Here is a 21831-nt window from a genome sequence, read left to right on the forward strand (position 1 = left end):
TCCTGGTCAGCTTATCGGAAGCCAACTCACCGGTGGGAATTGGGGTGAGGCAAGTCCACTTTTACTTTGTATTATAATCCTAATGTTTGGGAAGAAATAGCGATTGATTGATAAGCTAGCTGATAGCTTGGTAAAATTAACGGTTCAATTAACTTATAAATGTAAAATGACATAAAAAATATTTAATATATAATTATTTTATTTTAAATTAAAATAAGTTATAAGGGTTAAAAATGGATATTAATTAAAATAATAAGGATAAAAAAAGGAGAAAAAATAATAAGCTATAAGACATAAGCTAAAACGCTATTTAAAATAGCGTCTGAAAAATAAGCTATAAGCTAGTAAAATAAGTTATAAGCTCGTGATAAAAAGACTGTTACCAAACAGGTCTAAATTATCATATGAGCTTATAAGACATAAGACATAAGTTATAAGCTCGAAAACATGTCTTACCAAACAGAGCCTAGGCTATGTTTGCATAGAGTAAGCTGGGGTGAGGCAAGTCCACTTTTACTTTGTATTATAATCCTAATGTTTGGGAAGAAAAATGACATTTAGGCTATCTTTGCATAGAGTAAGGCTCTGTTGGTAAGACATGTTTTCGAGCTTATAACTTATGTCTTATGTCTTATAAGCTCATATGATAATTTAGATCTGTTTGGTAACGGTCTTTTTATCACGAGCTTATAGCTTATTTTACTAGCTTATAGCTTATTTTCCAGACGCTATTTCAAATAGCGTTTTAGCTTATGTCTTATAGCTTATTATTTTTTCTTCCTTTTTTATCCTTATTATTTTTTCTTCCTTTTTTATCCTTATTATTTTAATTATAATCCATTTTTAACCTTTATAATTTATTTTAATTTAAAATAAAATAATTATATATTAAATATCTTTTATGTCATTTTACATTTATAAGTTAACTGAACCTTTAATTTTACCAAACACTTCAATTAGCTTATAAGCTATCAGTCTAAACCATCCGCTATAAGCTATAAGCCATCAGTCATCAGCCATCAGTCATAAACTATAAGCTATCAGCTAGCTTATCAGTCAACCGCTATTTTTACCAAACAAACCATAAATTTAACTGAGCAGAATTGACTGGAGTTGGAGTGAAATAGAATAAAAATTGCATTTTAATGTTAGGGTATTTCATGATGGAATAGAGAGATTTTGTGATTCCGCCCAAATGGGAGAGTATAAAAAATGATGGAAAGTGATGCAATGGATGGAATGCATTACATCCGGTTCCGCTCCATTCCATCCATTTTTAATCAATCCAAACACCATTTTTAATCAATCCAAACAATGAAATATAAGTTTATACCATTCGTTCCATTTTATTTTACTCCCTTCCATCAATCCAAACATAACCTTAAGTATAAACAAACAAATGAATATTTCTTTTGCCACTCTTTTAGTTTATAAGAAGTTCTCCAAAAATTTCAAAATGTTTAAATTTTAGAATTGCGTCTTTTTTTTTAATATTTTGAATTAGACCAACAATGAAGTAAAAAGCATCATAAATGATAATATTTTAGTCAATAGGAGTTTAAAATTTTAGAAAAAATAACATGAATTAGAAATATTCCAATGTGGGCAGCCGATTGAAAAGCCCACAAAATTGTAAAGTGCAAACTCTTTAAATTAATTTTGATTGAATTAATAATAGCTTGTTTTAAAGTCCTCCTCGATGGGAGCATGGACTATTAGAAGGATTTGTGCGAAGTTTTTACCGTCCATTTCACCGTTCGGAAGAGACAACCCACAACAATGATTGTATTTGGTGGGATAACTTAAGGAAAAAAGTAAACCTTACGCATGTACATTGACCGCTTTACTAAAGTGGTAGTGGTCGTGAGACACAATGACAAATTGAAGTGTTGAATTTTCGAAAGAGGCTTGAGGTCGAACTACATCTTCCAAGAGAAGTTAGGGCTTAAGCAGGCTCGTACCTAAAAGATTTGTTGCGCATTGCGTTGTTGGATAGGTCACTCCATGCACAAAAGGTGAGTGAGATTTTACAAATTATCCCCACGAACCTTTGATACAAGCGAATCACGAGATTTTACACTTCCTTATCCCCAATCAAAAGTGAGTTTTTCCACGAGATGAACTCACCAACTAAGTAAAGATTTTACAGAATGATCTCAATAAACCAAACATAATTTTTCCATGCTAAGTTCTATAACCAAACAAAGATTTTCAATCGGTTTATCTCAACAACGATACTCAATTCTTCAAGAGAATCACACTCTTAAAAATAACAACAGTGACATGAGAACAGTACAACTCTTTTCTCACAAGTATTTTTCACTCACAAGGCACTAAGACAACTTTGATGAAAAAAATTAGAAAGAAGAGAGGTAAATTGAGAAGAATTAGATAAATCCCAAATTCTTGTGTGAAATGAAGAGAGGATGTGCCTCCTTTATATAGGAGAGGAACTAGCTCACAAAATAAACAATCTACGGGCCAATTAACTCACATAATCGATTAGATTCTAAGTCTAATCGATTAGGTACACAAATAATCGATTATTTGTATCCAATTTGAAATGTTTGGATAATGAGTCTTTACCAATCATCAAGACATTGTCATAATCAATTTTGCTTCAACTAATCGATGAGCCTTAGGATCTAATTGATTAAGTAGTTCAAAAATTTCTTCTAACAGACCTGACAGTCTCCTAATCAATTGGCTAAGGCTTAAAAATATTTTTAGATGTTTTGTTAGGTAAAAGGAGGTTTTAAAAAATATTTTATGTGTGTGAGTTGTCTTATTATCTTAGGAGTTACTCTCCCACTTTCACAATATTCTGGTAACCTAAACAGACACGGTTAGACGATTTTTCACACTTCCTCTCTTTTACAACTATAATGCGTTCAAGTTCCATTTCCAGATACATCGATATATAAGAACTTCAATGGAACCATGAGTTTCCTACTTGATGAGGCTTAAGATGTATTCAAGTCAATCACCATCATAATGATTTGGTAATATATTACCACCGACTTCATCAATCATTAGTGTTGTCGTCATCAAAACACTAGGAAGATTGTCAGTAGGATCATGAGTTTCATACCTACAAGCACGTAGATCCACTTTCTCCTCCATTTTGATGATGACAATGCACCTCTCAGGAAGGTGGTAAAAAATAGATAGATAAATTTTATAGTGGTTAAACTCCCCCCTCACATGAGTAGAGAGTATACTCTACTATCTTTGAGAGTATACTTTTATCCCTTTGTCGTAATAAAAAAGTCGAGAAACAAACATATCATATAGATCATAAAACATCGTATAAATTAAGGGAAGAATAAGAAGAAGAAAATGAACATCAACATATATACTAATCCAAGAATTATTTATTTATGATAGTTCAAGTGTAATGAAAAAGAAACTTTCTTTAGGAAGAGATGTTGTAAAAATATATGCGAGTTGGTTAGATGAGGTCACAAACTCAAGTATGAAATTCCCTTTTTCAATAAGATGTCTAATAAAGTGTTACCTAACCGTCAATGTGTTTAGGCCAATAGTGAAGAATCGGGTTTTTAGTAAAGTTTATGGCGCTAGTGTTATCGTATCTTATCAGGACAACTCCAAGATTAATATCGTAATCACTGAGTTATTGTTTCATCCAAATAATCTAAGAGTAACAACTACTCGCAGCAACATATTCTACCTTAGTTATGGATAGCACGAAACTTGTTTGTTTCTTTCTATCCCAATAGACAAGCAAGTTACCAAGTAAGTGACATGTGCCACTGATAATTTTTCTATCCGATCTATACCTACCAAAATCAGAATCAATGTACCAAACTAAGTCACAATCTGCTCCCTTACGAGTACCATAGACCTTGTTATGACTTTGATCTTGTTCTGCTTCTAGATAATTATCTTCTAGATTTGTCTTTTTTGCGATACTTGCATAATCAATCACTTCTATTGCTATTGGTTTAAGGTTAGTTTCATTAAAAGTAACGTGAACTAATTCTTTTGTTGTTATGGTTATTATGTTAAATACTCTATAATCTTTGTTCAAAGTGGAATATCCTATGAATATGTCTTCATTAACTTTTGCATCATTTTTTTCAAAGTTATCTTTTCCCTTGTTAAGGATAAAGCATTTGCATCCAAAACATGTAAGTGAGAGAAATATTTTAAAAAGTTAGTCTCATCGAGCATCCTTGCAAGAAACTAACTTCATTTGCATTGTTTTGTGTACTAAATAAAGGAAAGTGAGCATTCTTGAAGTATATCAAAGCACAATGAACAACAGAGCCAAGGAATCAAGAAAATTAACTTAAATTTTCTAATCGAAGAACCATCAGATTAAAAAAAATTATAACCGAAGAAACTTCCGATTAACGATTACAAAGCTGTTTATCATTACTTAGCACTAAAGAAAGCTCAATCCGCAAAATTGAGAAAACCTTCTATTAACGAATGAGGGTTTATATGGTCCGTTATAGATAGAGATCAGTAGCATCAAAAGAGATTCATTTAGTTTTTTTTTTCCTCTTTTTTTGAAGGGACTGCTTTAGATTGATTGGTGATGGTGACTGATGATACTAAATTTAGATGTATGGAGAATTCTGTGCCGGCCATAACTTAGCCTCTTGGTATTTGTCTTATTAGAACATGCTAAAAGCATAAAGACACATTTAATTTTGATCCAGTTTCCAATTTCTTGTTGAAACGGCTTAAGGAATACTATTATACAAACATTGTGAAGGATCTTACTCTCGTAACTTTGGATCCACTTTCCAGTTTCATATACTAGGAAGAAAAATGGCAGCATCTGATCAAACACTTGTTTGTGTAAAACAAGTGAAGCAAAACATAACGGATGAATGGGATGAGAGCATGCCATTACCAGGAGACATCATTGAAGGATTCTCAACAGAAAATATCGATGTTGCCGATGAATCCTTTTTGCCTCCAAAGACTAGTTCAGAGTTCAGTTCACAGCTTGGTAAGATCAACAATTGCGTCGAGTTCATATGGATTAAGGTTAGAAGAGGTGATAGTTTGCTGAAACTTCAGACCTGTATTGTTCAACAGAAAGTTTCTGTTCTTAGAAGGAAGTACACTATACAAGCCATAACAGATCGTAGACATATCGCAGATTTAGCCGATCTAACATTAAATCAGTGCATTGAACTGCAAGGTATATAAATCTAACCATTGTGATTAACTGATAGTATAAAAAAATTTTACACCGGTAATTAAACATTCTAAAGACATGCTTTTTTTTTCTTTCAATTTTTGCAGAAATGACAAGGCGATTAGTGAATATGAAGGAAAAAGGATTCCGCAGAGACGCGGTGAAATATGATTGGAAGATGAAAGTAAAAACCTATCTGCCTCATCAAAACTCCTCAGTTGTAAGTTCCATTCTATTCATGCCACTCGTCAGTGAGCACTGCATCGATACCGTTACGGCTAGGTGCATGGCCTGGTTTAGTGCAGCAATTTCCTCAGGGGTTCCTCTTGTTTTTGTCAATATCCAAACCGAACTGATACCACCTAAGGTAGTATGTATACTTTTTCTTGGAGTTTCTTATAGTACATACATGCGTTAATGTTGAAGCAAAGAACCAAAATTGCGTTTAAACCTTATTGTATAACACAGGAAAATACCATTTCTAACCAACAAATCCATTATACTACTCAACTAATTCATGGTATAAGGTTATGGTTTCTTCCTGGACTAAACGAAATTGCGATAGAATTGATCCCTCAACGAAACGAAGCACGCTTTGGAATGGAAATCAAACGAACGGAAGAGGTACATAATTGGATTCTTCTTTAGTAACTTCTAAACAACTAAGCTTTTATAAGAAGTTGCTTACGAAATACACATGCATTATGCAGGGCTTTGTCTGCATCTATTCGGTGACGAAGGACACGTCTGCAGATCGCGGTGGGTTAAGAGAGCTCCATGAAGAAGCAACTGCAAATGGTTTTCTTCTCGTAATCTCTCGGTTAGATGGCGAGAGCACAATACCTACGAGTGTTTGTTCTGATGGTCTTGTAAATTGTTGCGACCATGCTGAAATTAAGGACCTTCTCTTTTCTGCAATAGATCAATATGCGACGATTCAACTTCATGTCATGGCTTGGCCAAACCAAACTCGTCCTTCTCCAAATCATTCGGTTGGATTTACTGCTCTCTTACCACCGGAAAGATCGTTCACTACTCATCCCTATGATTAAGAGTTCTCTCCACCATTTCGGTCCTTCCTTAGAGTACAAGTTAACAACTTAGACGACATCACTAGCCTTCTCACACGATATCAAGGGAGTCATTTTCGAAAACATGTATATGATTACTACTATTATGGAATACTTTTGTTACTGAGTTTGAGGGAGTCTAAGAACAAAATACATATAGTAACATCTTCATAAGGTTCTTTATGGAAAAAGATGTTTTGGGATGAGTTTCATTTGCTGATAACTTTCAATTTTTAATTTAACACGGGTTATTGAATTTATTCACTGAGTTGTTAGTGACAAAACCTATAATCTTAACAAAATTGCTTATTCATTAGCAAATTTAGAATCAAAGTTAAGTATTAACAAGAATTCTTAAATGGTTTTAAGTATTTATATTTAATCCTAGAGTACAGACACATAGATTCTTACTCTCAAGTATTAAAATGACGAGCTTCCACTCTAAACTAAAAATCATAAATCATTGTAATGGCGGTCATGCGATAGAAATCATTAAGAATAAAGATAAGAGGATAAGTCAAGTAAATTCTGATTAGAACATGGATAATAAGTTGAAATGCACAAGGCCCATGGAAATTAATAGATTTTGATGGAATTCATGTTCCTTTAATACAACTAATACAACATGATGTATGAAGGATTAAGTGATTAGGGTTCTTGTATTGAAAGTATGTAGGTTCATAGAGTAAGGATTCAATTGTATACATTTGCGCAACAATATTTATATACCTTAGCTAAGTGAGTTCTCCATTTAACGATTTTTTTAATAGGCAACAAAATTCACTAAACGAGTATTAGAGATACTCGAACCCGAATACAAAGGAATTTTTTTAATAGGCAACAAAATTCACTAAACGAGTATTAGGGATACTCGAACCCAAATACAAATGGACGCACCCTAGAGACAATCAAGGGGGAGGAGAACCATTCTAGAAAAAAACGATTGTTTTTGTCATTACATAACGATAACTACCTCCAAGATAAAAATTTGATAGAATTAAGACATTCCTCAAAGCTAAACACCTTATCCCTAAATAGAATATCGTTACGGAAAAGCCATAAATTCCAAGAAGTGGCTAGTCATATCAGCCCCACGACGTTGCGAAAGGGAGCCTTCACAGAGTCAAATGAAGAAGAGAGTAAGTGAGAAGATTTAAAAGCAGAGGAACCTTATCGCTCATCCAGTTCGCAACGGCTTTCCAGATGCGGGAAGAGATGAAACAGGAATTAAATAAATGGGATACATATTCGTCTTCGGAAAACAAAAAACACAGCACTTATCTGAGTTCAAATGAATAACTCCTCTCTTTGATAGTTGATCCCGCGTGGGCAGTCTGTTAATGATGAGACGCCATCCAAAAATGAGAATTCTTGAAGGAGCCTTTAAGTCCCATAAAAAAGCGAGCGCCGATTTGATTTTGGCGGTCCGGAAGAAGAGAGAATCAGCCTTAGAGATAAGATTGTAGCAGGACTTCACGGAGAAGATACTGTCGGAGGTTGCAGCCCAAGAAAACTCATCAATACCAGACTGAGAAGAATAACCAACAGTAACCAAGTTGAAAAATTCATCCGTGATAAGTTGATTGTCGACCTCCAATCGCGCCCCATGATTTCAACCACAATTCAAAGAGGTTGTCTAGCGAGGATGAAAATTTCCTCCTCTAGTCAGCTCCTTGTCGCTCCATGATGTCAGCCACAATTCCAAGAGGTTGTCTAGCGAGGAAGAAAATTTCCTAGAAAGCATCCCTCAATAATTGTGATCCCAACCAGCGGCTGTACCAGAAGGAAGTATACCTTCCATTGAGAATCCTGCAAGAAATGTTAGTAGAAAAAGAGTTAAAATTGTTAGTGCAAGAGAACATTTTCGCGTCTGGATTTCTGTATTGATGTCGGAGTAAACAAGTCCAAAGAGCCTTTCAATCCCTTAAAATCCTCCGCTTCCATTTCATCAGAAGGTATTTGTTGAACAGCGAGATGTTTTTGATACCAAGACCTCCATTGATTTCGGGACCGCATACGTTATCCCAGCTGACCCAATGTATCGTGCGTTTGTTAGTGGTACACCTACAAAGAAAGTTGCTTTCGATTCTTCTGATCTCTTTTAAAATCTGAGTAGGAGCTTTGTAGAAAGACAGTGAATAGACCGGCATTGAGTTCAGCACTGCGTTAATCATCACGACGCGGCCACCTATAGAGAGTTGTTTGCTTTTCCACTAAGTGAGTTTGTTATGCAGCTTCTTCATCGAGTTTTTCCACATTAAGGCTTTCCTTGGGTTGTCACCTATCATAATGCCAAGGAATTTGCAGGGAAATCATTCGATACTACATGACAGAAAAGACGAGGCGTAAGTTAAGCTCCTATCGCTCATATTAATCCCATAAATGTTGCTTTTGTGGAAGTTAACACGCAATCAAGACATTAACTCAAAGCCCCTGAAGATTGCTTTAAGACACCAAAGAATATTGTTATCACCATTTCCAAGAATGATTGTGTCATCAGCGAACTGAGGGATATCTACTTTAACATCATCGTTGACAAAGAACCTGGAATAATCACCGATTTCCGTTCCTCTTTTCACCATTCTAGTTAATCCCTCTGTGGCCATAACGAAGAGAAAGGGAGATAAGGGATTTCCCTGTCTAAGCCCCTTTTCCATAGAGAAATCCGTCGTAACGCCACCATTAATCATAACCGACACAGAGCTGGTGAAAACGCAAGCCAACATCCACTTGAGCCATTTGTCTCCGAATCCCATTTTACGTAGAATGTATCTTAAATAACTCCAACTAACTCTGTCAAACGCTTTTTCGAAATCAATCTTCAAAGCTAAGCATTTTCTCTTCTCTCTTTTAGCCATGTCTATTATTTTGTTCACCATTAAAGCTTCGTCATAGATGTTCCTTCCTACGATAAAGGCTGACTTCTCGATAGAAACAAGCTTCCCGATCACTTACTTTAGTCTTGAAGCAAAGAGTTTTGACAAAACCTTTTGTAGGAAGCCCACAAGACATATTGGGCGATATTCAGAGAGAGACTGAGGATTGTTAACTTTCAGGATAAGCGCAAGAAAAGAAGTTGTGCGACCTTTTATCAATTTGGCCCTAGCATGGAAGTCATTAGCGAAACTCACAACGTCTCCTTTGATGAATTCCCAACATTTCTGCAAGAACTCGAAGTAAAAACCGTCCGGATCCACGCTCTTGTTTCAATCACAACTCCAAACTGCATCATTGATTTCACTAAAATAAAAAGCTATATCCGTCTTGATCGTTAAGGCAACTAAAGGGAAGAAGTTCTGGAACCGGTCTTGATAAGTTTATTTCCGTGAAGAATTTCTCAAAGTGATTCTTTACAGTCAGTTTAATACCTTCAACATCTTCCACAATGTCGTGAGTAGGGGTGTGCATGGTTGGTTATTTTCAAAAACCAAACCATAACCATTTTAAAACCATTTAAATGATTTGGATTTATAACCATAACCACATTTTAATCAAAACTGGTTATAAAACCGGTTATAAATTTGGTTATGATTATATAACCGGTTTTTAAAAAAAATCCAGTTTTGAAAATTATTTTTTCTGAAAATATTTTTTTTCAAAAAAAAATTAATATTTTGAGAATTAAAATATTCGGATTTGGATAATAACCGGATTATAACCGAATCCAAAATAATTTAACCGGTTAATAACCAGTTAATTATATCCGGATTATATAAATGGATAACCAAACCATTAATAACTAAACCGGTTAATAACCATTCACTTATATCCGGATATTTAAAAGTGGTTTAGGTTTGGTTATGGATTTGGACATCAAAACCGGATATTTTGCACACCCCTAGTCGTGAGGAGTATCAATAAAGTTAATGAAATTACGTCTATGTCAAGCTTTCATAGCATTGTGAAAGAAATTTGAACTACAGTCACCCTCCTTCAACCACGATTGCCTAGACTTCTGCCTCAAGAAGCTCTCCTTGATGATGTCTAAATTCAACGTATCTTTAATAACCTTTTCTCTATCTGATGCGAGGACGCTAATATTACCGCCATGATTGTCGGCTAACAGCTTGTCAAGAGTGTTCAAGTCTGATATGCAATGCTTCACTTTCAGATAAATTCAACCAAAGACTTCTCTGTTCCAATTCTTAAGGCATAATTTGAGAGCTTTCATTTTTTCGCTCAGTATGAAATCCCATCTCCCGAAAACCTCGCAATTCTGCCAAACCGTCTTCGAAAACGATAAGAAATCAGAATGTTTTAACCAGCAGTTGATGAAACTGAAGGGTTTAGGACCCCAGTCTGGGCTACTGCACTTTAACATATGATAGCATCTAATAGCTAAATGAAATGAAAAAGACTAGATTTCTATAACATATGTTATTATTCAAAATAATTTTCACTATTAACATATATCATTATTCTATTATTCATAATAACTTTCACTATTAATTAATATATTAGTTGAGTCAAACAGAGAGCTAGATTCTCATAACATGGAAAATCAATTTTTTTATTTTTGTGCATCTCAAATAAATTTACCTCAAAATCAAAGAAATTGTCAAAAACATTAAAAAAAAAACTACATTCCTAAGTTATGTATGTTTGATTTAAAATATAAATTAAATATATATAATTTACTTAATAATTTGATTTAATTAATTTGAAAATATCAGTATATACATATAATTTAGTATATAAAATTTGTAAAATCTAATTTTTATTTTGTAATTGATTTAAGTAATAACAAAATATTTATTAAATATTATTGTCATACCCCAATTTTTGACCTAAGATACCACCTCATATCATTGCATATGCATCATTTGCATCTCTAACAAATTGCATAGCTTGTGTTTGTTACTTGTGACTCAACAGGATTTAATCGGGAAATCACTCATCAGTACAAGTAACAATCAATTAGGGTTTTGTTCTCCCTTCATCTCAAAAGAACTATCTTCATCAATAATCAACATTTGGTCCTCAGAGATTCACTTCAACAAGCTCAACAGCTTTGAATCGACTGAATTAGGGTTTTGACTGAAGACATCACACTCCTGACTTTTGCTCAGAATTTGACCTAATGGCTTGGGACATGATATCAAGACCTCAAGTGCATCATTTTGACCTAATCCATTGGCTCATAACATCTCCTACACAAAGATTGATCAGACAAATCCTCAGATCAGGGTTTTGAACTATCAGGGACTAAAATCAGGGATCACATTTGGGAAACCCTAAAAACCCCCAGGAAGTCAATCAAAGGTTTCAATCATCCTCAAATAATCCCTATGACAATATCCAATGAAAATTGCATCTCAATTCAAGACCTACAGTCATCAATCTCATCAGGTCGACAATTAGGGTTTTGACCTAATTCACTGAATAACTGACTTTTTAATCAGGACATGGTGCCACAACTCAAACCATGGCTCAATATCCTCTAATGCTTCAATATGATCCATTCATACCATTCATTTGATGAGGATAGCCTGTTTCATTTGAAATTTCCAGAAACGCGATTCGTCTGAAAAAGTCAACTGTACAAGATCACCATTGACTTTTGGGGAATTTTGGTCAACCATGACTTTTGAAGTTTTGAATCATCAATATATGATATATGAAGTCATTTGATCAAGAAAAATCAAGAAAATCAATCAAGAATCAAAAAGTCAAAAGTTTGACTTTCATACTTAGAAAAATTTCTAAGTGTTTTTCAATGGTTTTTTCCAAACTTTGAAAGGGAATAACTCAAAATTTCACCTACAAACTGAAAAAAACTTCCAACATGAAAGTTGTAGATTTTGATCCAATAAACAACTTTGACACATATAAATTTTTTCCATAAGATCAACCATTTAAGAGATATGGAGCTTCAAAGTTGGTACTTTTGGAAAATTTCACTTAAAACTTCATTTTTCTCAAAGTTCATGGATCTTTTTCACCCACTTCCTTAAGGATCTTGAAGAAACTTTCAACTAAGGTTTTGAAGTGTGTAATATGAGCTTTCCAAAATGTCCAAGAGCATGAAAAAATATGGAGTGTAGCCATGGTTTTGAATTTTGCAATTAGAGGTCATTAAGCATGAAATTTCAAGCCATTTTCACTAAGTTTCTATACTACATGGCCAATGATCCAAGTGATGACACACCAATGCAATAATTGATAGATATTTTCTGGTTTGAGATCAGAATGGAAAGAGATAAGAAGCTAGAGTTTTAACCATGGTTTAGTCACTTTTAACCATGTGCATTAAATGTAAAGATTCCATTTTATCTTCAAATGCCAAATCACCAATTCTTGATCAACTTGCAAAGCTTTGTATTCAGAAACCTTGGCCTATAAATAGAGGTCCAAACTTCATTCAAATTCACACCAAAACCTCACAATTATAGGTTTTCTCTCTTCTTTCTTAGAATGCAAGTTTCTTAAGTTTCAAAGAGGTAAACTTCTCAACCTCTAAACCTTTGAAGTTCTGGCCAAAGTAAGGGTTCTAACATCTCATAAACATCAAATGTGATGTGTTTGATCCATCCACACACCCCAAAAACACCTAAATCTCAGAATTACTCTTCAACCACCATGTTTGCATAAAGAGAGCCTTATCATGCCAAAATGAAATCCAGGCCAATTCTGTCCAAGTTAATCATCCAAACACATCCTATATACCATATATGAGCTGTCCCAATCATCATCCATGACCTGTAACTCCAAAATCACATAGCATGATTCTCACTTGAGCCATACTGCAGATCGGGTTCCATAGCTTTGCACAGATGAATCCAAACAGTTCCAAGCATTCAAACACCTTCCCTAAGGTCCATTGAAGCTATCCAGATCATCAAACAACTTCTGTAACACCTCTACTGAAGAATTCGATTTCCAGTTTTGCCATTTTTGAGGTAAGTACACTTGAACTTCAAACTCTATTCTCCATGCATCATAAATGAAATATGAACATACCATCTTGTTTCTGCACCTATGAGGATCATTAACCCTCAATCAATTGCATATTATCTTACACATACACGATTTCATGATCAATCTCAGAATTAGGGTTCTTCGTGTTCATCACAAAATTGATCACCTTAGAGCAAAAATAAATGAATTATGAGGGCACCATCATGATCCTTGTAAAAAACCGAGTGAGATAGACCCTTCACTTGATCAATTTGGTTCAGTTTTCAGAAATTTCAAAATCAAATTGGGGATGTGTTCTTGGCGCCATTTTCTGTTCAGAAATTTCAAATGTTCGTTTTTAAATATAATTAAATGGAGTTGTTATAGTAACAAGCTGCGCGCGCAGCTGGGTTGGCAAGTGTTTTGGCTGGTGAACATAAGGGCGTGGGTTCAAGTCTTAGTGAAGACAAAACCAATTTTTTATCACCTATTTTGTTCATTTTTTTTCACAACTTCATCCTTTAATTTAACCATTCAAATCAACTCATTTTTGATTCATTTTTTACACACTTCTTATTTAATATACCTATTTTGACAATATCAAAAAAAATCATCAAAAAAGATTTATTTAATACATTTTTAAATAGGTTTAAAATGACATGTTTTAAGTGTTTTTTAATACTTTAAAATATTGTTTTTCATTTGATTTTCAAACTTAATCACTTGTAAATATTTTTTGAAGCAAACCCTAATCATCTAAGTGTTAATTAAGTATAATCTTTTTACTCATCTTGATTAAATTAACTTCTTTCAAAATTCAAACCGTTTTAAACAAACGATCACGATTCTTTTCAAAAACGATGAAGCATTTCTTTTTGATTTCAAAAGAAAACTTTTGATTAAATCTTTGTAATTGATCAATTGATTTTCAAAACGAAGTGGGGCCTCTCGAATATTAGAGAGTGTAAGTCCCATTTCTTTTCCTTTTGTACAGTTTTTCTTTAAAACAATAAAACTTCTTCAAAAATAAAATCTTTTCAAAACAATTTTCAAATCATTTTCAAATCATTTTCAAAACTTCAAATGATTCAAACTTTTCAAATATACCATGGGCCTCCATGTAGGTATAAGCCCCAAGCCCTTTTGTACATACCCACTCAAGTACATGAAATTAGGTATTTCATTGTACGCCTTTTGTACATATCTCAATCTGTTTTTTAACTTTGAAATACAAACCAAAAATGAAGGTTTCTTTTAAATCTTCCCAAAAATATACCATGGGCCTCCATGTAGGTATAAGTCCCAAGCCCTTTTGTAAATACCTGTTTACATAGCTGTTGAATAAATTCAAGTGGACTTCTCCCCGAGTATGAGTCCCGAGCCCTGTGTATACAAATGGATCATGCTTACAGGTATATTTCCTTCATAAACTCCATTATATACACACACTTTGTCATATATGTATAACTGTTCATATCTGTTCATGTACTTGTTCATATTTGTTTGTACTTGTTCATATGTGTGATTGTGTTATATGCTTGTTCAACTTAGTACAACACTAGGTTCCCCATAGCCTCCTATTGGGCTTCGTGCAAAGAATCTCCACTAGTTTAGGTTAGGACATAGAGTATGGTTTCCCGGTGAAATCGCTCTAAGAGCTCAAACCAACTATACCATGCCTCCCCTTGGGCTTTGTACAAACGAGTGACCCTCCCATAGCCTCCTCTTGGGCTTACAATGCAAGGACCCTGGATTGTCCCTCCCATAGCCTCCTCTTGGGCTTATAATGCAAGGACCCTCGGATAGCCTCCTCTTGGGCTTCGTACAAGGACCCACGGGCTTCTTATAAGCATCCCCAATATCCAAAACCAAATACCCTAGGAGATTAGACATTTTTCATCTCTATGCTAGGAGTATCTCTTATATATCATCACAAACAATCAATCAATCAAAATCAAACTTTTTGCCACAAGGCTGGCTAATCAATCAAACTTCTTTTTGCCACAAGGCTGGCTAATCAATCAAACCGTTTTGCCACCGTACTGGCTGATTAATCAAAGTTTTTTGTCACAAGGCTGACTTCATTGAAACTTTTGCCACGAGGCTGGCTGATTAATCAAAACTTTTTGTCACAAGGCTGACTTCATTGAAAGTTTTTGCCACAAGGCTGGTTAAACAAACAAAAATCAAACAGATGTATGTGATGATATAGATTAGATACATCTAGCATTTAGACGACATTTGTCTATTTTCCCTTGCTTCCACTAGCATAAGTGGGAACTACGATTGCTCTGACTTTCTCAACATCCCTTTGAGAATACGTAGGCACAAGATCGATCCTTGGCGAGCAAAACAAAACAAAAAAAAAACCATTCAAACCTTAGCACCCGTAGACCCCGAGCTACAGATGCTCTGATTCCCTCTAAGGGATATGTATGCAGAGGATCGCGATGATCTTTGCGAGCATAATCAAACAAACACCTTAGGTCCCACCAATTTCACAAGAACCTCTCAACAATATGGAATGAAAAACAAAGAAAAGAAACCTATAGAGTACTATAGATACGTTGGGTGCTAATACCTTCCCTTCGTATAACCAACCCTCTTACCCAAAGATCTCTCCCCCACTTTTAGGTTATTGCAGCTTTTTTCCTTTTCCTCCTTTGGAAATAATAAAAAATTTGGTCGAAACAAAAGAAAAATCATTTTTTATGAGCACTCGAGCCCAAAGAAGGTATCAGGCGTCTCATCCCACAAAAAAGAGGAACAAAACGGTTTTTCGCCCGCGACAGAAAAATGGCGACTTCACTGGGGACCATCTTTTTATTGTTTCCAAAGGAAGGGTTATTTCTATTTGCTTTATTTTTCATTTCATTTTTTGTTATATGTGTGGTTCTTGTTCTGTTACTTGCGTGGTTCTGTTACAAGTGATACATTATGGACAAATCCTAACCCGGATTAAGTACACATAAGAAATTAGGTGGAGGGTATAGTCATGTGCAGGCGCACGTGAGAATCCTTCCGCTCAGTGGAGGTTCCTTGTTGGTAATATATGTTTAGCATGTTTCGTAGCGAAGACATTATTACTTTCATTGAACTGTAGAAGCTGAGAGACCGTAGAACCCCAACCCATCCTGGCCTTATTAGGTTGTGGTGCAGAAACTATTCAGGTGAAGACTTGGATTAGTTGTCATGCGGAGAACCACACTCAGACGAGTTTTTCTTGAGAATATTACTGGCTCATGAGTTTAATTGTGGAAGGCCGGTAATATCCAAAAGAAAAATGTAGACTCTGACGTATCAGTAGAACATGTCATGCAGGTGATTAACTAGATCTATCCCATTTTTGGTTCTCTGACCTCATGCTCGTGACTTTGGACCTTTGAACCTATGCGTTACCATGTTTGTGTTACCATGTTTGTGTTACCATGTTTGTGTTACCATGTATGCGTTACCATGTTCGCGTTACCCTGTTTGCGTTACCATGTTTGTTTCACCATGTTTGAATATGTGGCATCCATGCATCCATGCATTCATACATTCATTAAAAAACCCATCTTTTTCCATAAAAAACATGATTTTTCCAAAAATTTTAGAGAATTTTCTTTGCAAACATTATAGGATTAAGTTATGGAAAAAAGGTATACCAAAAAGTACGGTTTCAAAACGCCTGATGTAGAAAGACTGATAGAGTTAGCATCTTCTGTACAAGATCCTTCTAATTTTAGGAAAAGTTATGGAAAGCTTTTGCCTATCCTGAACACTCATGTTGATGAAGGACTTCTCAAAACTCTGGTTCAGTTCTATGATCCCGTCTACCGTTGTTTTACCTTTCCGGACTACCAGTTGGTACCGACCTTGGAAGAATATGCCAATCTTTTGGGTATTCCTGTGTCTGACAAAATACCCTTCAATGGTTTGGAAGCCATTCCTAAGTCACACGTCATTGCAGCAAGTACCCATTTGAAAAAGTCTGAAGTAGAGAGTAATTGGACTACCAAAGGAAACCTCCCGGGTTTAACCTCACACTTCCTGATAAAGAAAGCCTTTGATTTCATCGAAACTGGTAGCATGATAGCTTTTGAAGCTGTACTAGCCTTGCTCATCTATGGGTTGGTTCTGTTTCCCAATGTCGACAACTTTGTTGATATCAATGCCATAAAGATCTTTCTGATTGGAAATCCTGTTCCGACTTTGCTTGGTGACATGTATTTTTCTGTCCATCATAGGAATCGCCAAGGCGGTGGAATCATTGTATGTTGTGCACCTTTGTTGTTCAAATGGATTGTTTCACACTTACCTGAGTCTCCTATTTTCACGGAAAACCGAGAAGGTTTGCGTTGGCCTCGAAGACTTATGTCTCTTACTAATAATGATATTCGTTGGTATACCTTGGCTCGCTGTGGTACAGAAACCATTGAAAGTTGTGGAGAGTTCGCCAACGTACCCCTCATTGGTACACAAGGAGGAATTAACTACAATCCGGTCCTAGCCCGACGACAACTCGAGTATGCAAATTCAGTTAAACCTGCTGGTCCCTCAGTGGAAGGATACTTTTACCGAGAAGGGGATAATCCTAAAAAGTTGAAAGCAAGAATGATGAGAGCTTGGTACGACGTCCGATGGAAAGAAAAAGGTGAGGAAAGAAATTGCATTGCCATGGACGCCTACACCTGCTGGGTAAAGAAAAGAGCAAAAGAGTTTCAAATGCCTTATGCTTATGAAAAACCCATGTTTCCTGCAGTATCTCAACGACCCAACATTCCCACTATGGAGGAATACCAACGCACTTTGGCTAAGATGAGGACAGAAAAAGATGCTTGGGAAGAAAAGTTTCGTAGCACTGAGGTGGAAAATAGAAAGTTGAAGAAAAGAGTGAAAGATCATGAAGAAACTCTCTATTATCAAGATGGATGGCTCATGAGCAAAGATGAGAAGATTCGTCAGAAAGACGCTGCAATCAAGAGGTACATCAAAGAAAGCAAGAAAAATCTTGAAGGCTCAACAAGCAACGCTCCAACTCCTGACGATTGGAAGAATATTGTTGACAAGCTAAAGACCGAAAAGGCCGAATTGAAAGCTTACTATGGGAAAGAAATCATGAAGCTCAAGCTGCACAATGCATTTGGTTCTTCGTCTGATGAAGATGCTTAGGATTTGTTTAGTTTTTTTTTATTTATCATTTGCTTTTGTAAGGAGCTACGCTCCAATGTTGTAACATTTCCCATTATTGCAATAATAAAAAAAAATGAATGAATAAAAGATCAGTTTGTGTTCAAATGTTTGCAAGAAAATAATCGTTAAAATGTTTGGAAAAATCATAAATTTTCTTTTTGCATACATCATTCTGCATATCGAGTCTGTTGTATAGAGTCTCATCTTTTGGATCTTTCTCCATTAGATCGTCAAGCTGTCGCGTCTCAAAGTTTCTCGACCGCGCTCGCAATCAGATCACAGATACAATACTCGTTCAAGCAGAAGAAGAGTAATGGAACACTCTGAACAAGAGAATATTGAGCTTCGTGGTACAGTGACCACTCTTCAGGAAAAGTTGGAAAGTCTCACTACTTTGGTTGACTCCTTGATGGCCGCACAGAATCAGCCGCCGCCACCTAACAGCCAAGCGACGGTAACATCTGAAGTCACTACTCCGGTTTCTACAGTTGCATTCGGTATTCCATCTTTCTCCATGCCAGAAGGTTGGGGCCCGCCTTTCAGCTTTGGTACAGGTTTCCGTCATAATTTCTCTGGGGTTCAAACAGCTACAACTGAAGCGCCTGCTGCACAAGGTTCAGCATTTATTCCACATTCAGGGGTAACTTTTTCCCAAATCACTATGGCACTTTCTCAACCCACTATGACAGTTCCGACCCCTACGGTTCACACTGTTCCTTATGATGGCAATGAGATTTATCATGATCAAGGTGATAGCACGAATCAGCGTAATCTTGTAGAAGATCTCCAAGAGCAGTTTAACAAGATGCAGCTAGAAGTCAAAGCTATTCGGGGAAAAGATTTGTTTGGAAAGAATGCCCAGGAGCTATGTTTGGTTCCCAGTGTACAAATACCTGCTAAGTTCAAGGTCCCAGACTTTGAGAAGTACAAAGGTAGTTCTTGTCCACAAAGCCATCTTGTGATGTATGCCAGAAAGATGTCTACTTATGCAGATAATCATCAGTTGCTTATCCATTACTTTCAAGACAGTTTGACTGGTGCCGCACTGAAGTGGTACACAGGCTTGGATAGCACTAATATTCGAACATTCAATGACCTAGGTGAGGCCTTTGTCCGACAGTACAAGTATAACTCGGATATGGCTCCAGACAGAGATCAGCTTCGATCCATGGCTCAGAAAGATCATGAAGCTTTTAAAGAATATGCCCAACGATGGAGAGAAACTGCTGCTCAGATTAATCCACCGTTAAAAGAGAAAGAGATGACAAAGATCTTCTTGAATACTCTCAGTCCGTTTTATTATGAACGCATGATTGCTAGTGCTCCAAGTGATTTCACCGAAATGGTAAACATGGGTATGCGTCTAGAAGAAGGAGTCCGAACAGGACGTCTAACTAAAGAAGGTGGACCTTCCAGCGGAACCAAAAAGTTCGGAAGTGGTTTCCCAAAGAAGAAAGAACAAAGTGTTGACATGGTATCCCAAGGGAGGCCAAGAGGAAATGTCAATCGTCAGCGACAGGTTGCTTCTATCACACCAGTTGTTAATACATCACCTAATCCGGGATTCACTCCTCAGTTTCAGCAACAACAGCCTCGACCACAGGTTCAGCAGCTTAACAATAATCAGAATCGTGTACAAAGAGCTCCACAGTTTGATCCGATTCCAATGACTTACACAGAATTGTACCCTGCTTTGGTTGAAAAAGGTCTCGTTCAAACTAGAGCACCACCACCAGTACCTGAGAAACTCCCATGGTGGTACAAAGCTGAGGTCTCATGCCCTTATCATCAAGGAGCACCTGGCCATGATCTTGAGCATTGCATAGCTTTGAAACATGAAGTTCAGAGGTTGGTTAGGTCTAATCTCCTCTCTTTCAGAAATTTGAATCCTAATGTGCAAGCAAATCCGCTGCCCAATCATGGAGGGCATGTTGTAAACATGGTGTACGGATGTCCTGGCCAATACCGAGTCTATAATATCAACTTCTCAAGAGCAGATTTGGTACAAATGCACGCCACTCTTTGTCGAGGTCCGAATTTTCGCCAGCATCAATACGGTTCCTGTAGAATATGTTGTGTGGATCCTCACGGGTGTTCGATTGTGAGAAGAGATCTCCAAGTTTTGCTAGATAATGGTACTATTGAGATCTACAGAAATAGGGATGAAAATGAAGTTAACATGATAGGATGTTATCCGCATGAGCTTTTAGTCTCAGATATCAACTCGGAAATGCCTACAGTTAACGTCATCGTTCCTCATTTCAACATGCCTGAGCGCATGGAAGTTACTTACAACAAGCCAAAGGTTCCTGTTGCTCCTTTGATCATCTGTCTACCTGGACCTGTTCCTTATGACTCTGACAAGGCGGTTCCATACAACTACAATGCCACAATGATAAAGGACGGACAAGAAGTTCCTTTACCAACTCTCTCATCTGTCGAAAACATCGCTGATGTGAGTCGAGTAACAAGAAGTGGACGTGTGTATACTCCGCTACCTCCAAAACAGCCTGTTGCTCCTGTAACTGAGCAAAATCCTGTTAATATACCAGTGGGGAATCCTGTGGAAACTCCTGTCAGTAATACAAACGCTGATGTTGGTCAGTCCAGTGGAACCAATGTCAATCCAGACTTTGATGAAATTTTGAAACTTATCAAAAGAAGTGAATACAAGATTGTGGATCAGCTTATGCAGACTCCTTCAAAAATCTCAATACTTTCATTGCTGTTGAATTCAGAAGCCCACAGGGAAGCCCTGATGAAGGTCTTGGATCAAGCTTTTGTAGATCATGATGTGACTGTTGACCATTTTGATGGGATAATAGCCAACATAACTGCTTGCAACAATTTAAGCTTCTGTGATGAAGAACTCCCTGAGGAAGGAAGAAATCACAATCTTGCTTTGCACATTTCTATGAACTGTCAGTCAGACTCTTTGTCTAATGTGTTGGTAGACACCGGATCTTCCTTGAATGTGATGCCAAAGACGACTCTTGCTCGCTTGTCTTACCAAGGAATGCCTATGAAGTTCAGTGGTGTAGTAGTCAAAGCATTTGATGGATCGCGAAAATCTGTTATCGGCGAAGTCAACCTTCCCATGACAATTGGTCCACATACATTCCAAATCACCTTCCAAGTCATGGACATCCAAGCTGCTTATAGCTGTCTGTTAGGACGACTATGGATCCATGAAGCAGGGGCAGTAACTTCTACGCTCCATCAAAAGTTAAAGTTTGTAACAAATGGAAAATTGGTAACAATAAGTGGAGAGCAAGCCTTGATGGTGAGCCATTTATCCAATTTCTCTTTCATTAGTGCTGATGATGTGGAAGGAACTCAGTTCCAAGGTCTCTCTTTAGAAGACGAATCTTCCAAGAAGAAAGCATCGATCTCTTCTTACAAAGAGGCGGTAAAAGTAGTGAAAGATGGAACTACCACTGGCTGGGGGCAAGTTGTGATCCCGACCAAGAATGAAACTAGAGCAGGACTCGGATGTTCACCAACATTCTCAAA

General features: G+C 36.5%; 2 protein-coding genes across 2 annotated transcripts; one reads left to right on the forward strand and one right to left on the reverse strand.

Moving 5' to 3' along the window:
• Window positions 1-4800: 4800 nt before the first annotated feature.
• LOC131657743 (uncharacterized) lies at window positions 4801-6228 on the forward strand. Its single transcript, XM_058927108.1, has 4 exons — window positions 4801-5179; window positions 5284-5543; window positions 5645-5800; window positions 5887-6228. The coding sequence occupies exons 1-4, from the start codon at window positions 4801-4803 to the stop codon at window positions 6226-6228; spliced, it is 1137 nt and encodes a 378-aa protein (XP_058783091.1).
• Window positions 6229-7993: 1765 nt separating this feature from the next.
• LOC131657744 (secreted RxLR effector protein 78-like) lies at window positions 7994-9104 on the reverse strand. Its single transcript, XM_058927109.1, has 2 exons — window positions 8720-9104; window positions 7994-8055 (listed from the first exon to the last, which is right to left on the reverse strand). The coding sequence occupies exons 1-2, from the start codon at window positions 9102-9104 to the stop codon at window positions 7994-7996; spliced, it is 447 nt and encodes a 148-aa protein (XP_058783092.1).
• Window positions 9105-21831: the final 12727 nt, after the last annotated feature.

Source organism: Vicia villosa, linkage group LG3, assembly GCF_029867415.1.
Source record: "Vicia villosa cultivar HV-30 ecotype Madison, WI linkage group LG3, Vvil1.0, whole genome shotgun sequence".
Classification (NCBI taxonomy): Eukaryota; Viridiplantae; Streptophyta; class Magnoliopsida; order Fabales; family Fabaceae; genus Vicia; species Vicia villosa.

Excerpts from the sequence above, each read along its gene's own strand:
- LOC131657744 (XM_058927109.1), bottom strand. The coding sequence starts at position 9,104 with ATGGCTAAAAGAGAGAAGAGAAAATGCTTAGCTTTGAAGATTGATTTC. Across the intron at positions 8,056-8,719 it reads CACAATCATTCTTGGAAATG|GATTCTCAATGGAAGGTATA; the intron begins GTGATAACAATA and ends CATTTCTTGCAG.
- LOC131657743 (XM_058927108.1), top strand. The coding sequence starts at position 4,801 with ATGGCAGCATCTGATCAAACACTTGTTTGTGTAAAACAAGTGAAGCAA. Across the intron at positions 5,544-5,644 it reads CCGAACTGATACCACCTAAG|GAAAATACCATTTCTAACCA; the intron begins GTAGTATGTATA and ends TGTATAACACAG. Across the intron at positions 5,801-5,886 it reads AAATCAAACGAACGGAAGAG|GGCTTTGTCTGCATCTATTC; the intron begins GTACATAATTGG and ends TGCATTATGCAG.